Raw genomic sequence first — 26,499 nt, 5'->3', positions numbered from 1 at the left:
TGGAATCATTAAGCAAAGTCCATTGAGAGACAGCTTTTGCAATTGTATTAAATGTATTGATCACAATTGCCCTAAAACTGTTTTAGTCTAAGGTGGGTTAGTGTTTAATTGCAATAACTACACCAAATTTAGTAAGCAACTCTGTTGATGTTATTCTGAAATGAAAACTTTATTGAATGGTTTAAACATGAGAGGATATTTTGCTGAAGAATCACTGCCGTAAATAATGGTATTTCTGCCCAAGGTAACTATGCTAATTTTTTTTAAAAAAACTTTGCACTGCCTGCCATGGTTGATATTCTATTGCCTGCTCCTTTCTATTTGTGTGCTAACCAGTTGGAAAGCTAGCCTGTGTATCCTGATTACTTGAAAGTTCATCCAGCAGTTGCCCCATAATACTTTTCGTTCCACAGCAATCAAGGCACTTCTGTCTGGCAGCTTTCCCTTAATTTCAAAGTAAAATGTGTTCAGTGATTTTTTTTTTAAATTTAAAGACAAGTGGCAAACTTGGCAAACTAGGATAGCAAAACACATAATAAAATTTTTGAATGGAAGGTCCAACTAGATGATGCAGCAGCTAGAACATTGGGTGCCTGCGAACAGATACAAAGAGGGTGCTTTATTCTCAACAATTAGTGTTGCCTCTGCACATGCTGTTCCTCTCAAAACACTCCCCTCCAGTCCCCCCCCCCCAAGTTGGCTCCAAGATCAGAAGCAAACTCCACTTGGAGAGAGGGGAGTGTGAATTGGGGAAAGGGTTCAGAAAATGCCATATCTAGTTAAGTAGAGAACTCCCCCCCCCATGTTGTTAGACTACAGCAGCCCCAGGTAGGATGGCCAATTGTCAGGGATGAATGGAATTGTAGTTCAGCAACAAGTTACTAACACTTGCCCTAAATTAATTATTTTAATTCTTCAGATTTTCAATTCAGTCACAAATTTGGCAGTTTTTCCTTACAGATGTCAAGTTTTCAGACACTTGAAGGATAAATATTTTCAATTTGATGTGGTTGGCTTGTGTAATTTCAGGTGGTAAATTTTTTTTATGTGCTTGTAAGCCTGAAAGAGCAAGAAGTAAATGCCTAAGCATTGCCTATAACTGCTTTGATCTTTCTCCAGACTTCAGAGTTCTCTTCTGCTGTTTTGTTTGTTCTAAATCATTTTTTCCAGAACTAGCAGTGTGAAAAAGGTGATATTGCAGCCAGCTTGCCATTCCTCTTTCGGACAGTTCTTTTATTCTGACACAGGTGATTGATAACAACCACCAATTATTTCCCCGTAACCCAAAGTAGGTAACTTCTTACCTAGGGACAAAGAACAGCCATAAAAATAGGTAGAGCATCTATATGGTGGGAAAGAAATTGCAACAGTGGTACTATAGATAACCAACGAACTCTTCCTAAAAGTTCTTATGTCAAGGCATGATAGTATACTTTATTTTTTTCTAGTACTTTTAGGGGGTGGGTGCTTAACTCTTTAGCAGCCAACTACTTTTCCATTGTAACCCCCACCCAGCCTTTTTCTCTCTCCCATGGAGCCTTGAGATCAGTGTTTATGGAGAGAAGCATGCAGGGATTTAAAGACTCTCTTTTCCAAGCTTCTCTTTTCCAAAATAAGAACTCTCCCAACAACTGCTTTCGTGCATTTGCATCTAGCATCAGTGGCCAGAAAAGTAGCCCTCCTGTTAGACAGTTGTTTTGAACAGAAATGAGTCTCATCAGTAGGTAAACCATCCCACTCCCTCATGCCGTATGATAAGAAGTTGCCTGCCTTTTGCCATGGGAAGTAAACAAAAACTAAACAGCAACTTATTTTAGGTTTGCCATATTTCAAACAGTGAAATAAAATGGAGTTTTTGGACTGTTTTTAAGGAAAATAGCCAAAAACGACAATGCAGACATGGCTTGCCATATGTCCGGATTTCCCAGACAGTTTTGAGATTTCTGCCTGGACACTGCTTCCGGCTCCAGTATTCCGGATATGTCTGGGAAATTCTGGACGCATGACAACCCTAACTTATTTTCTCTGCTGATTGAAAACAGCAGTAGGACTGAAAAAAGAAAAGGTTTGCAAGACTGTGAAGCAAACACATTTGAGACGAAGGCTAATTGCCTTTAATGTAATGTATGTGCATACTAGACATAACTTCAGTGCAAAATGGTGCATTCTCTATTCTGTTTTGGATGGTGACTGTCAGGGCAGTTACCCACAGGTAGCAAACAGCAAGCTCAGGGGCAAAGCAAATCAGTTCAAGGATTTATTTTCTTCTCATCCTCTTTTTCCATATGCTTTGGCTTTCCCATGAGGAGAAGCTTCTCTGACTTTAGTGGGATGTACTTTTGCTTGCTGATTCTTCTAAGTAAGTCGTTCCACATTGGCTAACTTCTCACTTACTAAATTGGTTTAAAAACAACAACAAAACAATCCCAGCAAGCAAAAGACAGTCCATGAAAAGCCCAAGATTATTTCCCCAAGAGATGATGTTCTCCTACAAAATATTTATCCATGCCTTTAGTTGAGTTTTGCCCTTTTACTCGTAATTATTCATCTCAAAATTGAAATTGTACCCAAGGAAATTTGACTGGTGAACTTTTGACAAAGAACAAATTTACTTGGAATTAATCTTGTGCAAGGTTCATTAAAACTTGTGGCCCTTTGTAAATTCTAATTCCAATGTGACTTGCACTAGAGGAACTCGTGGTGGATTATGCCAAAAGTTGACTACTCAGCACAGAAAACAAAAGAGCTGGTCCACCCCACACACTAAACCATGACTTATCACAGTGTGTGTGAACTAGAATGAACACATGTGAGCTTCAGGCTTGCACATACACACCCTTTTGCATTGTTGGAAGGAGGAATTTTGAAGCTTTGACTCCTGCTTTTACTTTGTCACGTTCTCAGGACCAACAGACTACGGTTAACCTTAATCTATGGTTATTTTAAAACAGGACTTCAGAAGCAGCAGTTTGGAGTTCGCTTTTAAGTACAGTCGTACCTCGGCTCCCAAATGCCTTGGGAGTTGAATGTTTTGGCTCCCGAATGATTGAAACCCGGACGTGAGTATTCCGGTTTTCGAGCATTCTTTTGGAAGCTGAACGTTCTTTTGGGAGCTTCCTGCAGCCAATCAGAAGCCACGCTTTGGTTTCCGAACGTTTTGGTAGTCAAACAGACTTCCAAAACGGATTCTGTTCGTCTTCCGAGATACGACTGTATAGCAGAGTTAATGTTAACTACAGTTTGTTGGTCCAGACAATATAACAAACTATAGCTAACTAAAAGCAGAAAAAAACACTTCCAAACTTCTCATGGCTCTCTGAGACAAGAACATAGGAGTTAGAAGTGCACAAGTCCAAGGCTAGCTCAAGCGTATTCCAGGTTGTGCAGATGTGACCATTGGGTATGAGTCAGTTAGGCACTTTTAACTTCAAGAGGAGCATGTTAAACATGTGCTCCCACTCCAACCCAGTAAGGTTTGCAACAAAACTCTTGTATGCCAAAAATGTTAATGTACATTTTAGGGGATAGGTTACTATTTTTTGTTGTGTTGTTGCTACAGACTGAAGTTTGTCAAATGGTAACATAATCCCTTATGTGTTCTGGGTTTTGTTTTTAGATTACACAAATGCAGAGTTACAATAATTGTTAATGTTTATAATTCTTATTTTGTGTGTAAATTGAAAACTGCAAGATGTGTCAACACTTCAGTAAATGTAGCAGTTTTCATGTTTATGTACATGAATATAAGCTCTTGACGGTAGCTGATATTTGGATAAATTTAGTTTTTATGTTGCTATATTTTAGAGATTAACACCAGAATAAAATGTCATAAAGTTCATCCTGTGTTTCTTGCATTTTTATATTAGATTTATATGCATGTGTATTTTTAACTATTTGATCTTTTTTTAGCATTACAACAGTGTTTATGTTGCATACTGTTGCATCTCCTTGATATGACATAAATAAAATACATTCTGTTTATAAACATTATTTCCTTGGCACTTGTGCAAATGAAACTTGTGCAAGTAAAATGGGAGAAAATGTTGAAGAGCTTAATAAATGCTCTCTGTATTTATGCTAATAATTACTAAGGCAAGCCCAATTCAAGCTTTGTTCCAAGTGGGTGACAAAACATACTGCAGCAAACAAGGTGATAAGCCATTTTTCATAATTTATTTATTTTCTTACATTTCTGTCCAACCTTTCTCCCACTATGGAATCCAAGGTGGCATACATGTGGTTTGCAGGCAGTCATCCTTTCAGGCACTGACCAGAACCAGATCTGCTTAGCTTCAGCAAGGTAGTGACTTCATGAGCTTTCAGACTGTATACCCTGGGACCTTGGCAAAACTTCACTTAGTAGACTATTTATGACTTGTAATATGTCTGCTTACTGGCACACTGCAGACATGTGTGTTTTATGCACAATTAAAGGTGTTGTGTTTTGACATGCAAAGCCCATACACCAAGCCAAAACTCAACAACCAGTGGCAGATCTGGTCTCGGCAACCTGGTTGCTGCTGAACGGAGAGGCAAAACAAATAGCAAGTTGTTCAAGTGGAGAATCCTGTCTGATGGTTTGCCTGCACCTCAGCTGAGAAAAATCAACTAGAAGGAGGGGGTGACAAGTAACAACTAATAGGGGGAACTGTAAGAAAGGTCAGACCAGATCTTACTTCAGCCACAAACTCCTTTTGCAGGAGGCATTTGAAACAGAGATTACCGGGGGGGGGGTGTGTGTGATGTAAACGGCAGTGGGGGTTGCATTTGGCAAGGGTTCTGGGATGAAGCAGCAGGAAGTGGAGAGAACTGCATGTGTGCTGGCTGGGAGGCTTAGGCTTCTGGACAAATTAATGGAGGAAAAGCCCATCATGGAGGTAAAGCTTATCAGCGGCTACTAGCCACAATGGCCTTGTTCTGCCTCTGTGATTGGAAGCAGTAATGCTTTTGACTACCAGTTGCTGGACTTTCCACTCGTGCTCATCTCCTCCTTCTGGGCTTCCCATAGGTATCTGGTTGGCTACTGTGAGAACAGGGTGATGCAACAGGCTTCTCTTATGTTATTATATTTGAAAGTATCTAATATGCTACACTACAAAATCTGTCAACTCAACTCATGAAAATGTGCTATTGTATGCAATCTCTCTCTCTCTCCCTTTCATCCTGATTCAACTGGGTTGCTTGTTGCTAATGGTCTACATCAGGGATAGCCAACATGGTGACCTCCAGATATTATTGAACTACAGCTCCCTTCATTCCCAGCTAGCATGAACACTCATAAAGGATCATGGGAGTTGCAGTCAAACAACACATTGGTTGCCCCTGGTGTACAGAATGATTTGCTGCAGTATGACTTTAACCTGGATAAAACTCTTTATTTATTTGATTCACCATAGATCGTTTTTAAAGATCTACCTTTTTGTAAAGCAAATAATTAGATGTCAGAGAGAAAGGAGAGAGGCATGCAAAGTACCTGTTAGAAAGAGTTTAGGCTGTCTCCTGGGCAATGTGAATAACAAGCTGCTTCACATACCTCTCTTTGTGCCAAAAGCTCCATTTTCCAGATGTCCAAAATCCCAGGGTTTTTTTTACTATCCAGCAGTGAATCAGAATGAAGTTAATGTAAAGTCTACTACATCCCGAAAAGTTTGAGACAACTATTATGATGGCACGTCAGTCAAAGCATGAATAAACTAAACAATTAGGGGTTTGCTTTACTCTTATTATTAACCATGAGGTTCCGTCTATCCACATGGGGGCTGGCTGTTTATTTCTTTGTTCTCATATAGATGTTGCAAGCCAGCTTCTCTTTGGTGTTGTAAAGCAATACTGAATGTGGTCTTTGAGCTGCTCTTCAAGTTTCTTTTTTATTTTCATGCACACTTTCATTTTCACCAAGCCTTCTGAACAAACTAAGTGGAGCTGCTTTTTGGTGTGTGTGACTAACAGGGTGTGTGTTTTAAATCCAGTCAAGGGTCTGCTCCAGTGTCCTGGCCTCCTTCCACCCTGGGCTGAAAACTGTATGTATTGGGGTGAGCCAAGTCTCTCCCTCCCACATGTATTATAGTGCTATACTTTGAAAGCCTACAGTGCTAAATGGAAATACGTTGGAGTTAGGATGGAAGATAGGGCAAGAGAAAAGTATTGGGATGGATATTTATTAATGAATTAAAATTAGAACTAAAACTGGACAGACCTTGGGTATCCTCTGCCTTGCATTGCTTTCTGATTAAGTAACTTGCTTGGCGAGGCCCAGGGGTCCACCATTCCCCTTAGATAATTAACACACACACAAATATTTTGAGCTAATGGGATAAATAGGATGCAGGTGGCGCTGTGGGTTAAACCACAGAGCCTAGGACTTGCCAATCAGAAGGTCGGCGGTTCAGATCCCCGCGACAGGGTGAGCTCCTGTTGCTCAGTCCCAGCTCCTGCCAACCTACCAGTTTCAAAAGCACGTCAAAGTGTAAGTAGATAAATAGGTACCACTCCGGCGGGAAGGTAAACAGTGTTTCTGTGTGCTGCTCTGGTTCGCCAGAAGCAGCTTAGTCATGGTGGCCACATGACCCGGAAACTGTACGCCGGCTCCCTCAGCCAGTAAAGCAAGATGAGCGTTGCAACCCCATAGTCCTCCACGACTGGACCTAATGGTCAGGGGTCCCTTTACCTAATGGGATAAATAAGGCCACAACTTTATTGGTTACAGATGTGAGCAGTTTGGATTAGGCATTTGGTGAAACTGATTATATCCTGACTCCTGCATGCCCGCAGGAAGTCTCTTAAGAGTCAACCACCGATAGGGGGAGCCATATGATATACATAAATTAAGAGCACCCCCAGAGTCCCCAATGGGGTTGTGGCATGGCCCTAGCCCATGACCAGGCTTCAGACAGGATCCACACCCCCAGATCCCTTTAACAGGATACCCTTAACAAGGAGGGGCAGGTGGAGGCAACAACCTCCCCTTCCATGAACCAGGCTTACCCAATGCCTAACTACCTGCAGCGGCCACGGCCACTGGCTAACCTGATTGGTCAGCCGGGGGGCGTGATGTCGCTTGGAGTTTCGATGATGCAGGCAGAATCACTCCTCCCTCTGCTGGGTCACAGGAAGGTCACGGATGCCCACCCCCAACTGCCCCCCCCCCAGGAAGGAGAGTGGTCTTCCCACCATGTTGCTCAGGATATTTGCCTCCCATCTTTTGACTTAGAAAACTGCTACCCTGTTCAGAGCAAGCTGACAATGCTTTTAGCAGCCAAGTGACTTGAGATATGTCTGTCTACAGGGGCAGGGTTGGAACCTGTATGCAAAGCAGATATTCTCCTACAGAGCAATGGGATTTACTTCAAAGTTAATATTGTTATAGATGGGGGGTGTCCCCCCTAAACCCTAGGAATGAATAATGTTAGGATTTTGATTAATTGGGATGTGGATTAAAACATAAACTGTAGAGTTGTGCCAGACAGGGAATTCCTGGGTTGGCTTATGCAAGCAAACCAACCAGGCCGAGCTAGAGAAACAATAGAGGGCCATTAACTTCTTCCCCCAGGTGTGAATAGAGACTGGGGATTTGGGAGGTTGCCAGTGTAACTACTCTGGGGGGAAGGCAAGGGGATTCTGGGAGGAAGAAGGGAGAGGAGCTAGGATCCATCTTTGAGGGAGGCAGACTGAAGGTTGCCTGCACTGCTGCCTCCGGAAATGTATAAGCCGTAAGATCTGGACTCGCTTCATGCAGACTGAAGGTGTAAATAGGTGACTAAACCATATTTCTTAAAGCATGACAGTCTCTGCCATGCCTTCTATTCTCCAAAGGGACACAGACCCTGTGTGTGTGCCTGGGACCCCATGGGCTCTTGCCACCGCTTGGCAGAGAAAGGGACAGGCACCCAACTTTTGTAACAATATATTTAGGATTGCACTGTTGAGAACCTGTGAATGTTCCAGTAAAACCACATTAGTCATGAAAGAAGGAAGCTGGCTGCTTGTTATTATAGTCTTTGCAAACATGCCAAGGTGTTGCAGGAGGAGTTGGTTTAAAAGGAAGCCACAGTGTATATTTAGGGTAACGCTTGTATACTGCACAGTAATTAGGGATGGAGATGAAGCAAGTGTTGAACTGAAACCATAAAGAATGAACTGTCTATTGTATTCATAATGCATTTCTGAATGTTGCATTGCACTTGTGGCTGTGTGAAGAAATGTTTACTTAATAAATTATTATTTCTATCCTAATACTCTGCGTAATGGTGGCTTATAAACATATATTTTAAATAAGAGCAACAATCATAACTACCACAGACCTCTATCTTCCTAGTTAACCTTAAAACTCTCTTCAGTCCTCCAGGGATTATTTTAGGATTGTCCATTCAGCAGAACTTCCAAAAATATAGCTCTTGATCTTTTCCTAGATCTCCTTCTTACTGCTTAACTTGTGATTATGGGCAATCACCAAAGCAGTTATTGAGGGATTTCAGTCATTTACTTTTTAACTTCTAAACCCAGACTTTTCCATTTAAAAACCTTTCTGAGTACTTTTTAGACCCTGGGCACTACTGGTTTTATGCTGCTTTATTCTGAGGATAATGATGTTTTATCTGGTGTTTTCATTTTAGGTTATATTTCTAATTTGTACCCTGCCCAGAGAATGTATTGTTAAGGAACAAGATAAAACTGCTGAATAAATAAATACATAGCTTTAAGGATAGAACATTTTGGAAATAAAGACTAAGTCAGTATAGTGTGACAGCTAAGGCTGCAGTCATAACTCTCACTGAATTTGGCAAGAGTCTGAGTAAAGTTAGGGCAAGTCAGCAAAGTATTAGTTTGGCGATTCTTATCGTGGTCTAACTCAAGCCACTGTTATCTCTGCAATATGAGGGTGATGGCATTAACCTACCTTAAAGCAGACTAGCTCTGTCGAATTACATGTTTATCCTACCTGTCTTCCACAGTCTTCAAAGGCATTATCCCTAAGACTCCCAGGCAATTCCCCATCTGACCAGACTTACACTTGCTAGCTTTAGCAAGGTTGCACCATCACACATATCCAGACCATGCCTTGCTTTAAGGATTATGGAGAAATATTAATATATTTAAATTACCTTAAGACCTATACAAATGCTAAGTGTTTTATATAAACCTTTCAGGGACAGTAATTGTTGATGTCTTTGCTTTCAACTAAAAATGGGGTAAACATACTACGTACTAGCTTTTGATCAGTTTTTTTTAATGTAAGGCAGATTTGTAGCCCAATCCTATTGTGAGGGCTTTCTTAGTTGCCATGCCTAGATTATGGAACATATCGTCCCAAGGTTATCTCTCTCCTGCTCTGTATCTCATTGCTTACTAAAAACCTTTGAATTCCAGCAGGCTTTGTTGTGTGTGGCAGAGAATTCACTTTTCAGGGAAGTTTTTAATGTTTGATGTTTTATTCTGTTTACTATTCTGTTGGGAGCCCCCCAGAGTGGCTGGGGAAACCCACCCAGATGGGCGGGGTATAAATAAATTATTATTATTATTATTATTATTATTATTATTATTATTATTATTATTATTATTTTCTATGCTTGGTTTTAACTGTTGAGCCAGTATCCTTGGTTGTTTTAAACTGTTGTTTTTATGAAACTGTAAATTTAAACATTGTAAGCCACCCTAGGCGTTGCTTTTGCATCAGTTAAATAAAAGTTTACCTGGAAGTCTTACTGCATTAAGTGAATCTATAAGGAAAGAATTATGGGACGAGGCTGCTTGTTCCAGTAATGGGCAGAAAAAAAGTTGACCAGATGGTTCAATGTGGATAATTCAGCCAATTCTATTCAACCTACTTGCTCTTGTTTCCTGGTTTATAATTCCCAGCTTTCAAAATTTGCTTGCCTAACCTTATTTCCTGAAGCTTTATTTCCTTACAGAAGCTGCACTGTCAGCATTCTAATGCTAACAACTTCATCCTGAACAATTGAAATGTTCACAAACCTTCCACGACATCGCTGCAGTTTAGCCAATGGGTGGAGTAGTGGTGAGGGAGAGAGTGCATGGCTGACACACTTTGAAAAGCTTTTCGTTATGCAGATAAGTGCATGCAAGTCAATTTATTTCTTGGCATGCCTTAACACAGCACATGCAGCCACCACTTGAAAGTACAAAGAAAGGACTGAAATATGCAACGAGGCAAAACTATTAACCATTTAGCTTTGTAAATATAGTAGAATAATTCGTAGCAAGTGTGTGGTGTCAACAGGGCTGAGCCTTTTAAACTTCCTGCTGCATCTGTCTCTCAAGTTTGGGCATGTTTGAATCAGATCTCCCTTTCAAAGGTAGGCTGGCACATTGCACTTTCTCCAGTGGTGTAGTTTCGCCCTTAACAGTGCATCTCTGTGGGAGGAAAGGAGCGTACTTTTCATACTGACCCGCTTTTAACACCTTCTGAAATACAGCTTGGAGAAATCCCTGCTTTCGTGAGCATTGCTCTCACTTGCTTCCATAACCTCTGCTCCAGCCTTATTCAAAACCACGGAACTTTTAAGACAAGCAGAGGTTAGAAACACACCAAAAGACCTCAGCTTCAGGGCATATTTCCACTGGCACTAATAAATAAGACGGCGACCCCCACTCGCCCCATTTTGAGACGAGGCAGAAGGGCGCAGGGAAGCTCAAGGCGCGACTTCCGTGTTCGCGGGAACCGCCCCCTTTTCCAGAACCCCAACTCCGACACGGAGGGATATTACCGTTACCCCCACGAGGAACTCTTCCCGAGAGGGGGAAACCTTTTCGGTTGACCGAACCGACGCAATGCTGAGGCCAAAAGAGAGCGGAATGCAGGCCCCAACAACAGCGGCTGGGGCGGGGGGAGCGCTCCCCGTCACGTCTGAACGCTCTAACCGAGTGCCCGCGCTGGCCCGGGGCCCCGACTCGCGGTTAGCGAGCTTAAGAGGCGTGAGGCGAAGAAGCGAGCGTTTCTGCTCGTGGCCGCCGTCGCGGCTGTTTCAAACGTGAGGCGGGCGCTGCGCGCCAGGAGCCGAGCCAAGGGGGCGGGGCCTCGTGTGTGAGCTGAGGGAGCCGCGGCGGCGGCGGCGGCTGGTGAAGTTAGCAGATTTATTTTCATTTCCCCCCTTCTCTCTCTATTTTTGCGGCCGCCCTGTCAGGAGTCCCCCTCACCCCCCGCTCCGCACGGCTGCCTGACAGGGGGCTGGAAGCCGCTCCTGCCGCCTCCTCGCTTTCCCATTAGCAGCTCCCGCCCACCAGCCCACCGGGCCGGGGCCTGACGGACTGACTGACAGACCCGCTTCTCCTTTCTTTCCGGGCTGGTGGGGAAGCGGCGCCCCTCGCGCGGTACCTCGCGCCTCAGTTGCCAGGTCGGTCTGCCGGCAGCTTCCCGCCTCCCCTCCTCCGGAGCTTCCCATGCAGGGCGCTGACGAAGAGGAGCCGCCAAGCGCCAGGTAAGGGACGTGCGCCGCCTGCCAGAAGCAACAGGCTGTGCGGGGTCGGGGAGACGGTTCCTTCGCAGAAGTTTATTGGAACCGAGAGAGAGAGAGCAGAGCTTTGGGCTTCGAGGGCGGGGCGGGGACGCCGCCTGTCAAGTGGAAACTAAAAAAAATATACATAAATAAATCAGGGTTTTTTGTCGTTGTTGTTTTTGCTCTGCTTGAGCTGAGGGAACTTCTCTGGCACTGGAAAGACCAAAACAAAAGCAGCAACCCGCCCAGAGCGTTTCCAGAAGCGGCGCCCCCCCACCCGAGGCGACGTTGTGTTCTCGGAAACCCCCAATCATGTGCCGAGGACGGAAGGTTTAAAAGATTCACACTGGCAAGGGGAGATCCTCCCCCCCAACCCCTCTAGCTTTTTTATTGTGAATGCAGAAAACGCCTGTTATGCTTCTCCTGGGCTGAAGAGAAGGGAGGCTATATAGTATTTGGCGATCGCCAAATGGCTTGGCTAAGTGACAGAGCTGGGCATCTTCCTGCTTGCAGATTGCGGGGGGGGGGGGTACCTCCATCAGGAACTGCTCCGAGTGCCGGCAAATTCCTGACGAGTTATCCCCATTAGTCACCAGCTGTAGGATGATAAGAAGCGTCCTTTTCCCCCTTTTCTGATAAAAGTAGGCTGTTGTCCACGAAGGCTCTCGGTAAATCAGATGAGTTTATTTTTAACAGGCGCTGCTGCAGGTTTGCCTAGTTTATCCTCTCGTTTGCTCCTTGATGAGTTATAGAACTGTAGAGTTGGAAGGGACCCCTGAGGGTCATCTAGTCCAACCCTCTGCAACGCAGGAATCTCAACTGTCACACATGAGAGATGGCCATCCAGCCTCTGCTTGAAAATCTCCAAGGAGAGTCCACCACCTCTTGCTCTTTTACTATTTTGCACGGGCTAAGCATGTCAGATGAAAAAAAAAAAGAACTTAAGTACAGTAATGGCATGGCTGAATGCTTAGTACAGGAATGGGGGGGGAATAGGGGCTGGTTGACATGAAGAATGTCTTCATGTGATCCAGTTCCATGATCATTATGACAGCATGAATATGACAGACCGAGAGACATGTTGACAGGCTACGTTGTGGTATAGGTGTAGAGCTTCATGTCAACAGTTGTGGTTCCCAGAACAAGTAACAAGGCTTCAGATTTGCCTGTACTTGGTCATGCAACATCACAGCTGCGGAATGTATAGTGTGAAGTAGCCGTTAGAGCAGAGATGGGGAATCTGTTGGACTGCAACTCCCATCATTCATGACCTTTGGCCATACTGGCTAGGACTGATGGGAACTGAAGTCTAATCCGAAGGGCCAGAGGTTCCCCATCCCTGCATTAGAGGCAGCCTTAAAGTAATATATCTTTTATGTTAGTGGTTTTTACAATTAAATGGTATAAAAAATCAGCTCTACAATTCTATGATTCTATGAAATTCTCTTTAAAAAAATAAGACCCAAATTGGCTTGCTATCTGACTTTCAAAAGAACTTGTTTAATTAAGCATTTTTCTTAACCTGCCTTAGAAATATTTGAAAAGTGACAGTAAAGTACATTTCACACTTCCTAAAGACTCAGCTGATTTACGGTACTTTGTCTTATATCGGAAGAATAGAAATTGGACCTTCAGGTGGTGAAATCAAGCGGACTGTTCCTGCAAGTTAGTTTGTATTGGCGTGTACTTTCACTTGAAAGCAGATTGAAAGTTTACATCGATACTTAAATGATACAGTTCTGTCATCTTTTTAAGATGACACAAGCTGTAGTGACTTATGGTAGGTGTGGCAGACATATACTTGCAATATTTTGTTGATGAGCATCTTATTATCTAATAAAGTGGATCTGTAGTGACATGTCTTGGTTCAAGACTTCTGTACTGAACTGCCATGTCTTGAATACTGAAATAATATGTTTCAATATTCCTATCTGTTGTTGCTAATATATGCAAATATTAAAGGAAGGATCTAAATCTTGAGCGCAGTGAGACTCTGGGACAGCACATACACTAAAATAGTTGAACTTCTACTATATCTGGACCTCCCCTGTTTTAATCAGGACTGCAAAGTTTAAGCCCTCAACAGCCATAATTACTAGGAAAATAACCTCCCCTTCGACATTTACCTTAGAAAAAGCTCCTATTGGTGCCATTGAAAATCACCCCAGTGCTTAGTATTAATCTTGCTGAGAAACGCTGCTGATTCTGCACACTCCACATTTAATTTAAAGTGTAGTTAGGCCCAGAGAAACAAAGTACTAACATTCTCAAGTACATGCTGAGAAATGCAGAAATGCAAAACATGTTTTTAAGAAAACCTAAAGAGGGGAAGAAAATAGCCCAATGAGGACTGAACATGCTTAGTGACCTTCAGGAGCCCATTAAATCTTACAGTATCCTGGTGTAGGAAATGGTTCCCTGGCTGCCTGGCACCCTGCACATGGGTGTTTCTATTGAGGTGAGGAGGATATATTGAAACAATTTGTTGCAGGACTCACTTGGGAGAACATAGTCAAAACAAAAAATTTTTTTCCTTCCAGTAGCACCTTAAAGACCAACTAAGTTAGTTCTTGGTATGAGCTTTCGTGTGCATGCATGTATCTGAAGAAGTGTGCATGCACACGAAAGCTCATACCAAGAACTAACTTAGTTGGTCTTTAAGGTGCTACTGGAAGGAAAAAATTTTTTTGTTTTGACTATGGCAGACCAACACGGCTACCTTTCTGTAATTGGGAGAACATAGTAGGAGCTTCATAATGGATTTATTTTTAGAGACAGGAGCACGTGCTCCCCACTGCAGAGGAAAGTGAGGGGCATATTACGCTCATCAAGCCTATCTGGGAGTAGGAAAACTATTGCTGACATTTATTAATAAGAAATAAAAAGGAAAATTAATTATATTGGGGTCAGAAGATTGGGAAAAGATCGCCTAATCGAAAATAGATCTGTTGGGTCTCATTCTAGAGTCTTTTATGTAACTGAGAGATGGAAAATCACAAGTCATTTTTATTTCTCTTCTCTTCCTTAGGTCTTTTTCTTTTCTTTTCTCTCTTTGCTTTAGTTTTTAATTTAGATTGGTTTCTCTTATTTTGTTGCATTGTGGACAGAAAGCTTTAAGGAAATCTTAATAAACGCTCATCGTATCTTCCCTGCCTTGAGCCCCTTAAAAAGCCACTTGAGATACATGGTTTCTTGAACGATGACGGCTGATGTTATCCTTTGGGGAGGGTGCCCTACTCGCGAGTAAAGACGGTGGTGGAAAGCTGCCTGGCACACAGGTGGAGGTCAGCTGTCAGCCAGAGATTGCAGAACTAAGAAGACAAAAGACAAAGGAAGGGGAAGAGAGCAGAGGGAATGAAAAGCTGCAGAAGAAAGAGCGAGAGATTGCGAAAGAAAAAGGAGACCAGGCCTTCGACTGCTTGGGCACAAGAGCAGAGCAGAGTCACGACGCACATGGCAAATTTCCAGGATGGTTGCTTTCCATGTGTGTTTTTTTCTTTATTTTTTTTTGGGGGGGGGCCCAAGAGAGTGGGGCCCAAAGCTATAGCTTGTTTAGCTTATACATAAATCCGGCACTGGTCCGGACACACACGACAAATTTCCAGGATCGTTGCTTTTCAGAGTTTGCCTAGAACAGCTTTTACCCCCCTGGGAATATTTTAAACCCTTAAAGGCACGTCTGCAGCTCAGCTGCCGTCATTCATCTTGCCTGTTTAAAAGGCTTTTAGGGCCGTCTTTTTTTAAAAAGGGCCAAACCCTCTCTCTCTAAGCAGCTTCCGGAATTCAAACACGATGCAACCACAGATAGAAAATCAATAGCCATAATTGACACAATTACCTTCCCTGGAGACGGTGGACGCAACGTGAGCGGCTCAGCCGCCGAGGTTGCTAAGGACGCTGTCGACGGTCTGGTGGTGCTTCAGAAACCAGGGACATTGCGGTAGAGGACCTGGGAGCCGTTCATCAAAAAGAAGGGCGCTGCAACAAGGGGTGGCAGCGCATCACCACCAGCCACAGGCGTGCACTTTGAGGGGCCCAGCCACATATACACTTTCCCAGGATACTCCATTTCCATTCCCACTGCTTTACCTGGGAACGTGGGCATCTGAGATGATATTATTATTATTATTATTACTATTATTATTATTATTATTATTATTATTATACCCTGCCCATCTAGTCAGGCCTCCCCAGCCATTATGGGCAGCTTCCAACAGGATATTGAAAACACAATAAAACATCAAACATTAAAAACTTCCCTAAACAGGGCTCCCTCTCTCTTCCCCCTCCTCTCTCTGTATTACCTTATGAATATTTTAATTTTGTAGTTGTAATGCTGTAATCATGTTGCTAATCCTTTGTTTGTGTATTGCCCTGGGCTCTGGTCAAAGAAGGGTGATTCATAAATACAATAAATAATAATAATAATAATAATAATAATAATAATAATAATAATGGTGAACGCAGTCTTATATACTTCTTCAGGTTTGCACAAAAATGTCACACGGATGATGCCTATTGCATTTCCTGTCCTTTTGGCAGCACTTCTATGGTTAGCACTTTGTGTAAATGATTGAAGTGGATTCTAGTCCAGAAAAGCTTATGCCACAATAAGGGAGAAATCCAAAACCAAGATCTGCCGGGATGAGTGGAGTTTGGAATAGGTGGATCTCTGGTTGTCGCTCATCAGCTGGACACCTCAGCTCAGCTGGATACCTCAACTCCGCCATCCTGGCTCACCTGAAGCTGACTGAGCCAAGGCCAGGATAGGTCCCGAAGAAGTGGTGTTCTGGGGCCTTGGCAGGGTTGGTACAGGGTATAGGAACTTACCCCTATTCCAAACTCAATTCAGCTTGGCCACGTAACCTAGCAACCCAGCAGAATTTACACTGGCAGAAAAGGTAGTGTAAGTCAAACTCTGTTTTAAACGCTTGTTTTCCCTCTGCCAGGCTTAGATCGTTTTAAAATAATCATTTATTAAATTAATATCCTGCCATTATTCACAAAGTATCCCAGCTGCTAAATAGGGATAAATTACACTAATATAATTTACCCATGGGTAATTTACACTGGCTTCTTATAGTCTGGATTTCTCTGTCAATCTGTTAGTTTTTAAGGTGCTATAATACACCACCAGATTTTATATAAAAGTAGAGGATTTAATAGTACTCTGGCACCACCTGGTTGCTTCCAAAAGTCCTAGGTTTAGGTGCAGTCTTGGCAAGAGGGTTGATGTCTTGACTAGCTAAACTGATAGCTGATGTCTTGTTTCAACTTTATTCTTCTTTTGAATGCATTTGTACAATTGTGCATGACAGACCCAAGTGTGGTAGCTTGTTGTGAGCTATGAATACCCAGTAAGCTTCCACTACAAAGTCTCATTACCCTATTCTGCAAGCATTTATCTATATTATATCATCACAGATAATCCTTTGACTCTTTGGGAGTATATAGTTTTGGAAGTTTCAACACTCTCCATGTTGGATTAGGGCCAATAGGGAGATAATTACTTAGAAAAGAAGGGCAATTTTCCTGAGAAATGTGACTTTTTTGTGGATGGAGTTTTGAAACAGCTTCCAATTAGTATAGTTTATGTATCTGTCACTCACATGAGGGGTTTTAAACATTATTACATTTGTCTTTCAGGGCAGAGGCCTGGCTCACACATCATGCTAAACCTAAAACAAATCTTGTATTTTTGATCATTTTGATACATAGCCTGATAGCTTCTGGACTGTATTATTGTAATGTACTCTACATGGTGTATTTAGCCTTTGAAGTGTATTCAGAAACTTAAGTTGATCTAGAATAGAGTAACTAGGTTGTCAACTGCAGTTGGCTACATGGCAGAAAGCACATCTCATCTGTGCTCCCACCCACTGTTTAGGCAGAACTCAATGTACTGGTTTGGACTTGAAAGTCCTAAACGTTTTGAGATCAAGAAGATATCTTGATCAAACTTTGGCACATGCAACCACTATTCTCTGCCTTGCATTTTATTATTTTGTACATCATTTTTAACAGGATCTGAGCATGTAACATGTAGTTTGAATGTCTAGGCTTCTGTAAAGTGCTTGTTTAAATATATTAGTGTTGGGAAAAGACCACTAAGTTGGTCAGAACACTTGATTATTAAGTTGTTATCTTTGGGAAAACTTCTTGAGGATGGTTGATGTTGTTTTTAGGGCTATTTATTCCTAGTAGTATTGATGTTGCAAGAAGCAGAACTAAAATATCAGTCCTGCAAATCTAAAAGTATTTAGCTAACATACAATGATGTAGAATTGGGGACCTATGTATCATTTATTGACTTTTAAGGGTTTAAAGCAATGGGATATCCATACTTGGTACGTCTTCCCTTTTTTGTTTAGGTACTGCTGCATCCAGCTGGTATGATGGATTTTGTTTTAAGTATGAGGGATACTGTGCATTACCTTTCTTTATGTGGAAAATAATTGGACAGAAATCCTTAGGATGCAATCCTATATCTGCTTACCAGGGAATAAGCACCATTGAACCCAATGACATTTTTTTCTGAGTAGACATTTATGGGATTGCAATGTAAAATTTTAATTCTAGCTATTGAACTTTTTAATAATATTCCCTACAATTGTGTTATATTACAGAGGAGACCACATAGGTACTTCAGGAAGGGGAGGAATGAAATGGAATTGCCTTCCTCCCCACAAAAAAGTGTACTGTATATCACTCTGTCCGCAATAGCAAAAGTTTCCATTTAAAATATCAATTTTCAGTGCTGTATTCCTAAAGTACGATTGACAATCAAGAACTCTCCTTGCAGATTCTTAGCCTGTTAGGTTTAACTACACATAAGTCACCCAAAAGCCAGGACCCTCCCATTTATCACGTTTGTGTGTTCAAATGTGTGTTTGCATACACACATAAGGAGGAAAGCCAGAGTCTGAGGATGTATTTGGTTGTGCTACTGCAGATGATGTTGGTGTGCTGACTAATCTATACCTGCTGGGACATGTTCATGAAATTATTTTTGAAAGTGGCTTCAAAGCAGATGCCATATATTACTTGGGTGTAGCCCATCATTTGATTGTGTGGTTGTATTTTTTCGTTCTGTTTTCCAGAATAATATAAACAAAAGAACTAGTCAAGCAATGAGATGTATATGTGCTTTATTTGCAACTAGAGTAAGTTTCGTGTACAAAGCGAGTAAAATACAAACATACTTAGTTACATCAATTGCTGATGGATTGTGCATTGGATTTCCACTTGCATAATTAGACTTCACCTCCATCTCCCCCCCACCCCCCCATATACCTTCCTGCATGTCCCCCATATCTGCTCTCACCAACACTCCTGCCCTATCTTCTTACATGTATTCCTCTGTATGCTTAGCCCCCGATCCTCCCTACATGGCATGAGGAATGCCTGCAGGGGTCTTTTACTCATGTTCACTTTAATGGATGCAGAACCCTCTGTGTGATCAGAGGCCCTGATAAAGGAGGGCCCCCAAACACAGAGAGGAAAACTCTCCTTTCTGTTTATGAACCTTCTGTAGAACCTTCTGGGCTACTTACATGCGTAGTGGCTTTGGAAGAACAGATGTTTTAACAAAAGGGAATGTGTGCATAAGGGCCAAGCAGGTCAGGAAACAGCTGGTTCAGTGCTAATGATGGAATCTGTTAGTATCAATGGAATACTTGCATGAAAAATAGCTGTGCCTTAACATTTTGTGGAAAATACAGTTAATGGCTTTCCTCATAATCTTTTCTAGATGCATACTGTTGAATTCACTAGCACAAGACACTGGGCTGTAGTGTTTAGGGTTGCCACTTGACATTGTCAACCCCTCTGCAGGTTTTCTGCTCTGTGTCTTGTTTCTCTTCTTCTTTCACTATTTCTGTTGTGGGCGTCCTATGGTGTTGTTTATTTTTGTATTCAATTTATAGCATTCCTTATTAATTTATATTGCTTTCTACAATATTTTGGCTTCATTTTTTTCTGATAGCACACAACTGTATCTTTCCATTCTTGACATCACTGCCTTTTGCTAATAAACTTGCTTGCCTTGTAGTTGTGTTCTCATGGATGTCTTTTTAAAAATGAAATTTATACAAAACTGAAATTTCTTATGACATAATAGTTCCACTTCTGCCTCTTTTAACCTTTTATTTTTGTGGGGGAGTTGTGTAAAGAAATCCCCATTTGTCTGGAAGTTTAATTCTGATGTTTCTTTTCATCCTTTCCTTTTCCTTTTCACTTCTCACTCTTGCATATCTTTGAGCTTTGAGGGTATCAGTTTAAAATAAAAGACAGACTGGTTCATTATCACCCACTGTCTGCACTTCATTATTGCAGTGCCCTTTTATATAGGCTTATCATTTCTTATCTTCAGCTGCTTTCCTTTCTTAAATTTTGCTGCTCACATTGGTTTTTATTAGGTCTTATTTTTATCCAGGTGTCTCCTCTTTTTTCCTGAATTGGGCTTAGTTTCCATGTATACATCAATTTTGCTAGCTTATTTATCTTTATTATAATCATTCTTCTTATTTATCAGGTCACTTTATATTCCCTGTCTCTTTTTGCCTTATAGTATGCTTTACTTCTTATTTTTTCCTTGTGGTATTCCTTATCTTTGGAGTGCATCATCTCCTGATACTAGAACATAATCCTCAGTTTTGATTTTCCAGTAGGGTTTAAAGGTATGTTTTTGTTTTTAAATATAACTTGTTAGATAAGATTCTTCCATGTCCCTTTGCCTTTACTATTATTATTACAGTATATGCATTTGATTGTAGGTCAGTGGATGGGCCTGTCTCTATTTTCATTTGTTATGCTATTTCGTTTTATTTTGAAAGCACTTAAGAAAGTATTATTCCAGGAAAAGCAAAGCATCAGAGTCAATAAAGAACTGGCAACCTTTCTTTGCTGATGCAACTTATTGGCAAATTCTGTCTTTGATTGTGACTCTCTTGAAAGCAACTTCTAGTTTGCATTGTAACTTGTGTGTCTCTTGGTGGGCTGTGGAAATTGCTTGGGCTGAGTTCAGGCTTTATTCATAACCAACAAGCCACCTTTGTATTGGAGCCCTCATTCATTGTAGTTTGGCAGTAATTGTGGTCGGTAATATTTTATGGTAGCTTCTAAATCTACTTGCAATTTTATTTGAAAGACCTAGTAATGAGGGTGAATATTGCTGGCACATTTGCAGTGCTAAAACTTAATGTTAGAAATTGAATATTATATTATAGTAATGAGCTAGCTCTGAATGCTGCTTTTCAAGCACTTCTGCTTTGCATAGCCTGTGGGCATAATCCTACTGACACCAACTGTCTTGGCACACACTCAGAGATAAAAACAAAAGGCAAATTGTGTTAGCTGTTTTGAGGAGGGGATAGTTGACAAAACAAGGCCTAACATTCAGTTGACTTATCATACAACTAAAACTCTGCTTGTTTCTCATTTCCTTTATCTTCACCTCAATCATTCATGACAAATATACCTTACCCCAACTTTTTGCATAGTAGAAAAATCAGATACCCCTGCTGGGGGCTTACAATTGCAACAAACATTAATGGATATCAGATTTGTTGTTTTGCATCTTTTAATAATAATAATAATAATTTTTTTTTATTTATACCCCGCCCTCCCAGCCAAGGCCGGGCTCAGGGCGGCTTACAAGCAATAATAAAAACAAGATGAATGATTACAACTTAAAAACAAAAATAAAATACAACATGAAAATAATGGAACATTAAAATATTAAAATGTAGCCTCATCGCAGGAGGAGAAGGAAAAGAAAAAAGAAAGAGAGGGAGGGAGGGAATCAAATTGTTTTTTGCATTGTTCTTTGCTCCTTGTTGCTGCCGAGCTGCTCCAGAGTTCAGAAGCTAATTAAGAATATTGGGGAGGATAGAACAGTATCACAGTAGCATTGACAGTAATGTCATTGCAATGCTGTGTGTGTGTGTGTTTCTTTGAAGTGGCTTGAAAATGAAGTATGCAGAAGTAAGTGTCCACCAGCTTCAGGACACCCTCCCCCCCCCCAGTTAACTCTGATGCTTACCAGACAGCTAGAAAATGGAGAAGAAAGAAAGTGTATCTGAACAGGGGTGCTCTTAGTTATACCGTATTTGTGGCAATCCATTGCCTACCTTTTAACTGCTACTGATAGCGAAAGCAATCTTCTTCACTTGCACTGAGGAGACAATAGTAAAAATTTCATAGATATGTGGAAGTGTACATGTGTAGATGTACACTACACATGTACATTACACATGTGTAAATGTAAATGTGTACATGTGCAAAGAACAATGTTTTCTTTAATTGCTCAATCCAGGCTTGTATTTTCTTTAAGGGCAATGAACACTAGTAGACCTGCCATTCTTATAAACAGCCCTACAGTGATAAGCCAGTGTGCCCAAAGAGAGACGGAAGAAAACACAGCATGGTAAGGCAACTTTTTTTCTTGGATTGTTGCTTTTCTCATGAGAGAAAGAATACACATAAGGCAAACGGATACTGTAGTTTTGAAATAAGGAGGACAAAGGAAGAACGTGATATGGAGCCTTCATTTTGAATGGAAAGAATACAATATTTACATTTGTGCCTTCAGTTTAGTAACCCTAGGCTAGTTTCTACACAGAATAACATCAGAGGGTCTTGTAGGGGTACAATGGATTCAGGCCATTTCAGATGTGCTGATGATGTGTTAGTATGTCACATTTCAGATACACAATGGGAGGGGGTTCCCATCCTGCATATAGGAAACTACTATAGCAGGGACTGGACTGGGATAGAAGTCCCCACCCCCCTTGCTAGTTTTCTGTTAGCATAATATAAGCCTGGTGCATGCAATCACTTATTCCTCTTTAAGCTGTATTCCAAGAGGACTTTTGTCTGTGTAGCAACTTTATACAAGGCCAGTCACTCCCTGAAGTGAGCCTTCTGAGCATGTTATACAGGCATTCTACTCATTTGATAAATGATAGATAGATAGATAGATAGATAGATAGATAGATAGATGATAAATAGATAGATTCATACCAGGAAATGGTGGGGGAGAGCTGGATAGTCCTCATGGCTTGTGGTGAGACCCTCCCCAGAGCCCAAAGAGGATGTCAGTGAGGGCAGAGGAAGTCCCAAAGAGATTGGAGGTGCAGTGGGGCTTTGTTTAGGCTGCTCAGCCTCCCTGCCTAACACCTGGTGTATGGGGTATCACAGCAGCAGCAGCCTCTTTTCTGCACATCCTCAAGCCTCCAGCTGGTCCCAGAGTATCAACTCTCGATATTTTGATTTGGATTAGAGAGAGAGACGGAGGGGAAACTAGGTATTTAGAGGCTTTTTGGTGGGTGCCTCCTACTTTACGTGATTTTACTTATCTGCGTGAGGGCCTGGAACGTAACCCCTGCATAAGTGGGGGGATCCCAATCTCAATGGAGCATAGAACACATGTAGAGCCCCTCTTCAGTATTGGGAAATAAGTTTTCTTGGACAAACTGCAGAAGTCTGTACAAATTGGAATGACTTGAGTGATATTCAAGCTTTCAGTGACTGCTAGGTATGTTATTCATGTCATCACTGATTTTCTGTTTATCATGTATTAGAGCAAGGTAGGATTAGGAGTGCAGCTGTAGCGAGTTTCAACAAGCAAGGGTCAAATCCTAATAGGGCAGAAGGGTGACTAAAGCTGTACCTTTTTAATTCCCCTCTCCTTCATTTGAAGCAGTTCTAGACAGGGTGATTATCTACTGTATTTGCCCACTACTACTTTTCAGGAAAACTGGAACCCTTCATTCTGTTACTTTTTATGTTTTGAGAACACATTGTGGACCTAGAATTTGGAAGGAGAGAGATTAAATTCTTGCCTTCTGTATGTAATAGCTGATTACAGAACTGGTTTAGAGATGAAAAGCTATTTTTAATGTACCCCCCCATTGGCCTTGAATTTGTATCATTTCTAACTGTATTATCCCACATTTTCTAGTGAGCAAAGACAGAATTCCAGTCTGTTTAGTTTTTGTCCCATTTACAAGATGATAGTATTCCAAGTGGAACTGACTCTGTTTACATGTGCAAGACAGACTGGAGTCATGAACCAGGAGTTTTCTTAGATATTTGCAGAGATGGATCTAAAAGAGAAACTAAGCCATAGTTTTCTCCACTATGCATTATCCAGTACACTTCTAAGATCCATTTCCCAAACACATTAAATGAACATATAACCTGAATAATTTTTTATTCTTTTTTAAAAGTATTTTAAGCAGTTTTTATGGCTTGTTTGTAAATTATGTTGAGAGGTATGTAAGAGTTGATTTATAAATTAATAAATAACCACAAGTAGAAGTTAAAAAACACAGGTCTCAGTACAGATCTTTGGGGACCCCCACTTAGATTTCTCCTACCAGCATGAACAATGGTCAGTGAAGATGGGAGTTGCAGTCCAGCAATCACTGGAGGACTACAGACATTTAAACTCCTGTTTAACACTTTCATGCTCAAATCAACTTAACGTTTGTTTGGATGGCCACCAAAACATTAATGGCAAGATTTTTCTTTCTCTGCCACTATCATATTGTCAAGTGATAGTGTGTTGTGCTGATTGATTTCATATTTAACTCTCCTCAATTGATGTTGATTTGTGTGTGTGATTTCTGAAGCTTATAATGAAGAAGTAATGAGAGAGTATTCTTTTCATGCCTTATGGATGTTACATTAAGTATAGCAAAGCAGTAATGTTCACCAAATTTAAAATCTTCTGTTCTGGAACACTGTGGAATAAGTTCACATTTAATACCTTGCTGTACATGTTGTGTCCCTAACAGCAGTAGATTTAAGTTATTATAATAGAAACAATTGCATGGGATTCTAAAGCTCTTGGAAGCTGTTGTTGAAAGAAAATGGGCAAAGAGCCTGTTAAGTTGAGGATTCACTTGGAGAACATGAGTCACATAGCGTAACAGTTCTGGTACTGCACGCCCAGAAATGACTGCAAAACATTGTTTTTTAATGGTTAACATGATGGCAGTCCAGAAGGTGATCTCAGTCTCTCATATATGCTCTCAGAAAAATAGGCCTTATGACAAAAGGAAAAGAGGTTCCAGAAGCAAATAAAAATTCACATGAACCTCAGGCTTAAGTGGAAAAATACTCAGAACAGACTAACACGATAAAAACATCATGGGGATAAAAGATTCACAGAAAGCAGTTTATTTGACATTAGCTCATTACCGCTGATGTTTGATGCAGTTACCACGATCCAGGTGCATGGAAATAAGTTGTAGTTTTTGATTAATCCCTTGCAGAACTAGCATTTAAAGAATAATTTACAGGACATTTTGAGCAGCCCAAAGGGACTGCTTGGTCTACTGCACATTTTTGCCTCAAAAATGCTTTTGTGCATCAGAACCATAGGAGCCAACTCCTAGGGGCTGTGGGGGGTTTCAGCCCACACAATAATATATTTGAGGGGGCCACCCTCCAAAGTTGATGGGCATTCCCATTCAGATGCTGTGTGTGCCCTTGTCATGTGATCAAGTATGCAGGGCGGGGCTTACCTGGGCCCCACAATATTTTATTCAAGTTAACACCCCTGATCAGAACATAAGTGTATCTAAAACAGCATGTGCATTCTACAGTGGTTAGCCAGTTGACTATGGGAAGCCCACATATGTGGCATGAAGGCAACATCCCTTTCCTTTTGCTTCTTAGCAGTGGCTATTCAGTGACTTCTGAACATGGAGGGTACTTGTTAGGGCCAGGTTACCTAAAATATCATCTTGAGACCTTGAGATCTTGGGCTGGCAGAACAGTATGCTAAATGCAACCACTCCATAGATTCATATGATGCTGGCAATATTATTTTTATTATTTCCCACAATGTAGTATTTGCACTGTGCATTACAGAATGGGAAACAGTACTGTATAGTATAAAGCCGTAGCCTTGTATGGGGAAGCTGCTTAACATGTACTTTATGTTCCCTAATTTGAGCAAAGTGCTGCACACAGTATATAAATTTACATGTGTTTGACACTTCAAAAGATCAGTTCCAAAGTTAATAGCTTCACTGCGGTGAAACCGTGATTGAGAATTCAGTTTGCTTTCTGTTCTGGCTCTCTCAACTTCCTCTTTTTGTTGTGGCACAGTTTTTAGCTATGTGGATTTTAAAGTATTGCACAAAAACTCTGAAACCAAGTAAGGGAGTTGCCATTTCCACCAGGAATTGCCAAATATTTGCAGAAGTGCAAGAGAAACAATATTCCACAGAACAACTTTTGGGAAATTCTTGGCAGAAGTAATAGTACAGCCATTACATTTAAAAAGATGTCTGGTGCAGCTTAACTCATTCTTTTCTACTTTGTCTCCCCTTGTTGGATTGTTTATCAAATAATTTCTCAGCTGACTCTGCCTAGGAAGCATCTTGAGATGTGGCCTCAGTCATGTTTCATAAAATAGTAAGGTTGGAACTTAGATCATCCAACCCTCATCTAAGGATGGGACTGCAAAATGAGGATGGGTGATGTTACAGGAGTAGCTAACCTGTGGCCCTCCAGATGTTGTTAGGCTCCAATTCCCATCAGCCCTGGCCAGTCTAGCCACTAGTCAGGGATGATGGGAGTTCTAGTCTGGGGCGGGAGGGTCACGGATTGGCCACCCATGATTTAAATATAGGCCAGCTAGCTAACAGCAGGTTGTTAATGGGACAGGGCAAACACAGACACTATGTCAGGGGTAGCAAACCACATGGGCCAGTTTTGACAGGTGAGTGGGGCAACCCATCTGTCAACCACACTGCATCATTATGACATCACATGATTGATAGGTGGGCTGTTCAACCCACCTGTCCCATTCACCCATGGAACCACAGCACAAGGGCTGTTGCCAGCCCTCCCTGTGCTATTCCTTTCTACCTCCAGTATGGCTATGGAGCAGAGCTTCAGACAAGTGTGGATGGAGTGGCTGGTAAGTTTCCAACTCCTTATCTGTGCTTTCCCTTCTGCCTTTAACATCAGATTGGCCTACGGCCATTAGATAATGACAGTGGTTATTTAAGTATACATCAAGAAATAT

General features: G+C 41.4%; 1 protein-coding gene and 2 long non-coding RNA genes across 7 annotated transcripts in view; 1 reads left to right on the top strand and 2 right to left on the bottom strand.

Moving 5' to 3' along the window:
• Positions 1-150: 150 nt before the first annotated feature.
• LOC128408322 (uncharacterized) lies at positions 151-10,649 on the bottom strand. Its single transcript, XR_008329035.1, has 3 exons — positions 10,403-10,649; positions 5,534-5,591; positions 151-593 (listed from the first exon to the last, which is right to left on the bottom strand). It is a non-coding gene; the product is annotated as an uncharacterized LOC128408322 (long non-coding RNA).
• A 688-nt stretch (positions 10,650-11,337) lies between these two features.
• ARHGEF3 (Rho guanine nucleotide exchange factor 3) overlaps positions 11,338-26,499 on the top strand; it is a 108,653-nt gene continuing 93,491 nt past the window's right edge. The window contains exons 1-2 of one of the 5 annotated variants that reach the window (XM_053377874.1): positions 11,345-11,435; positions 21,787-21,879. In XM_053377874.1, coding sequence (XP_053233849.1) covers positions 11,398-11,435; positions 21,787-21,879 — 131 coding nt within the window. In that variant the 5' untranslated portion in view covers positions 11,345-11,397. Of the gene's footprint in view, positions 11,436-21,742; positions 21,880-26,269; positions 26,392-26,499 lie in introns of those variants that run through there. The other 4 variants (XM_053377876.1, XM_053377873.1, XM_053377879.1 and 1 more) reach the window with 4 other exon arrangements.
• Positions 14,298-15,382, bottom strand: LOC128408323 (uncharacterized). Its single transcript, XR_008329036.1, has 2 exons — positions 15,292-15,382; positions 14,298-14,764 (listed from the first exon to the last, which is right to left on the bottom strand). It is a non-coding gene; the product is annotated as an uncharacterized LOC128408323 (long non-coding RNA).

Source organism: Podarcis raffonei, chromosome 2 (genome assembly GCF_027172205.1).
Source record: "Podarcis raffonei isolate rPodRaf1 chromosome 2, rPodRaf1.pri, whole genome shotgun sequence".
Lineage (NCBI taxonomy): Eukaryota > Metazoa > Chordata > Lepidosauria > Squamata > Lacertidae > Podarcis > Podarcis raffonei.
This window is presented reverse-complemented; position numbering and strand designations above follow the sequence as displayed.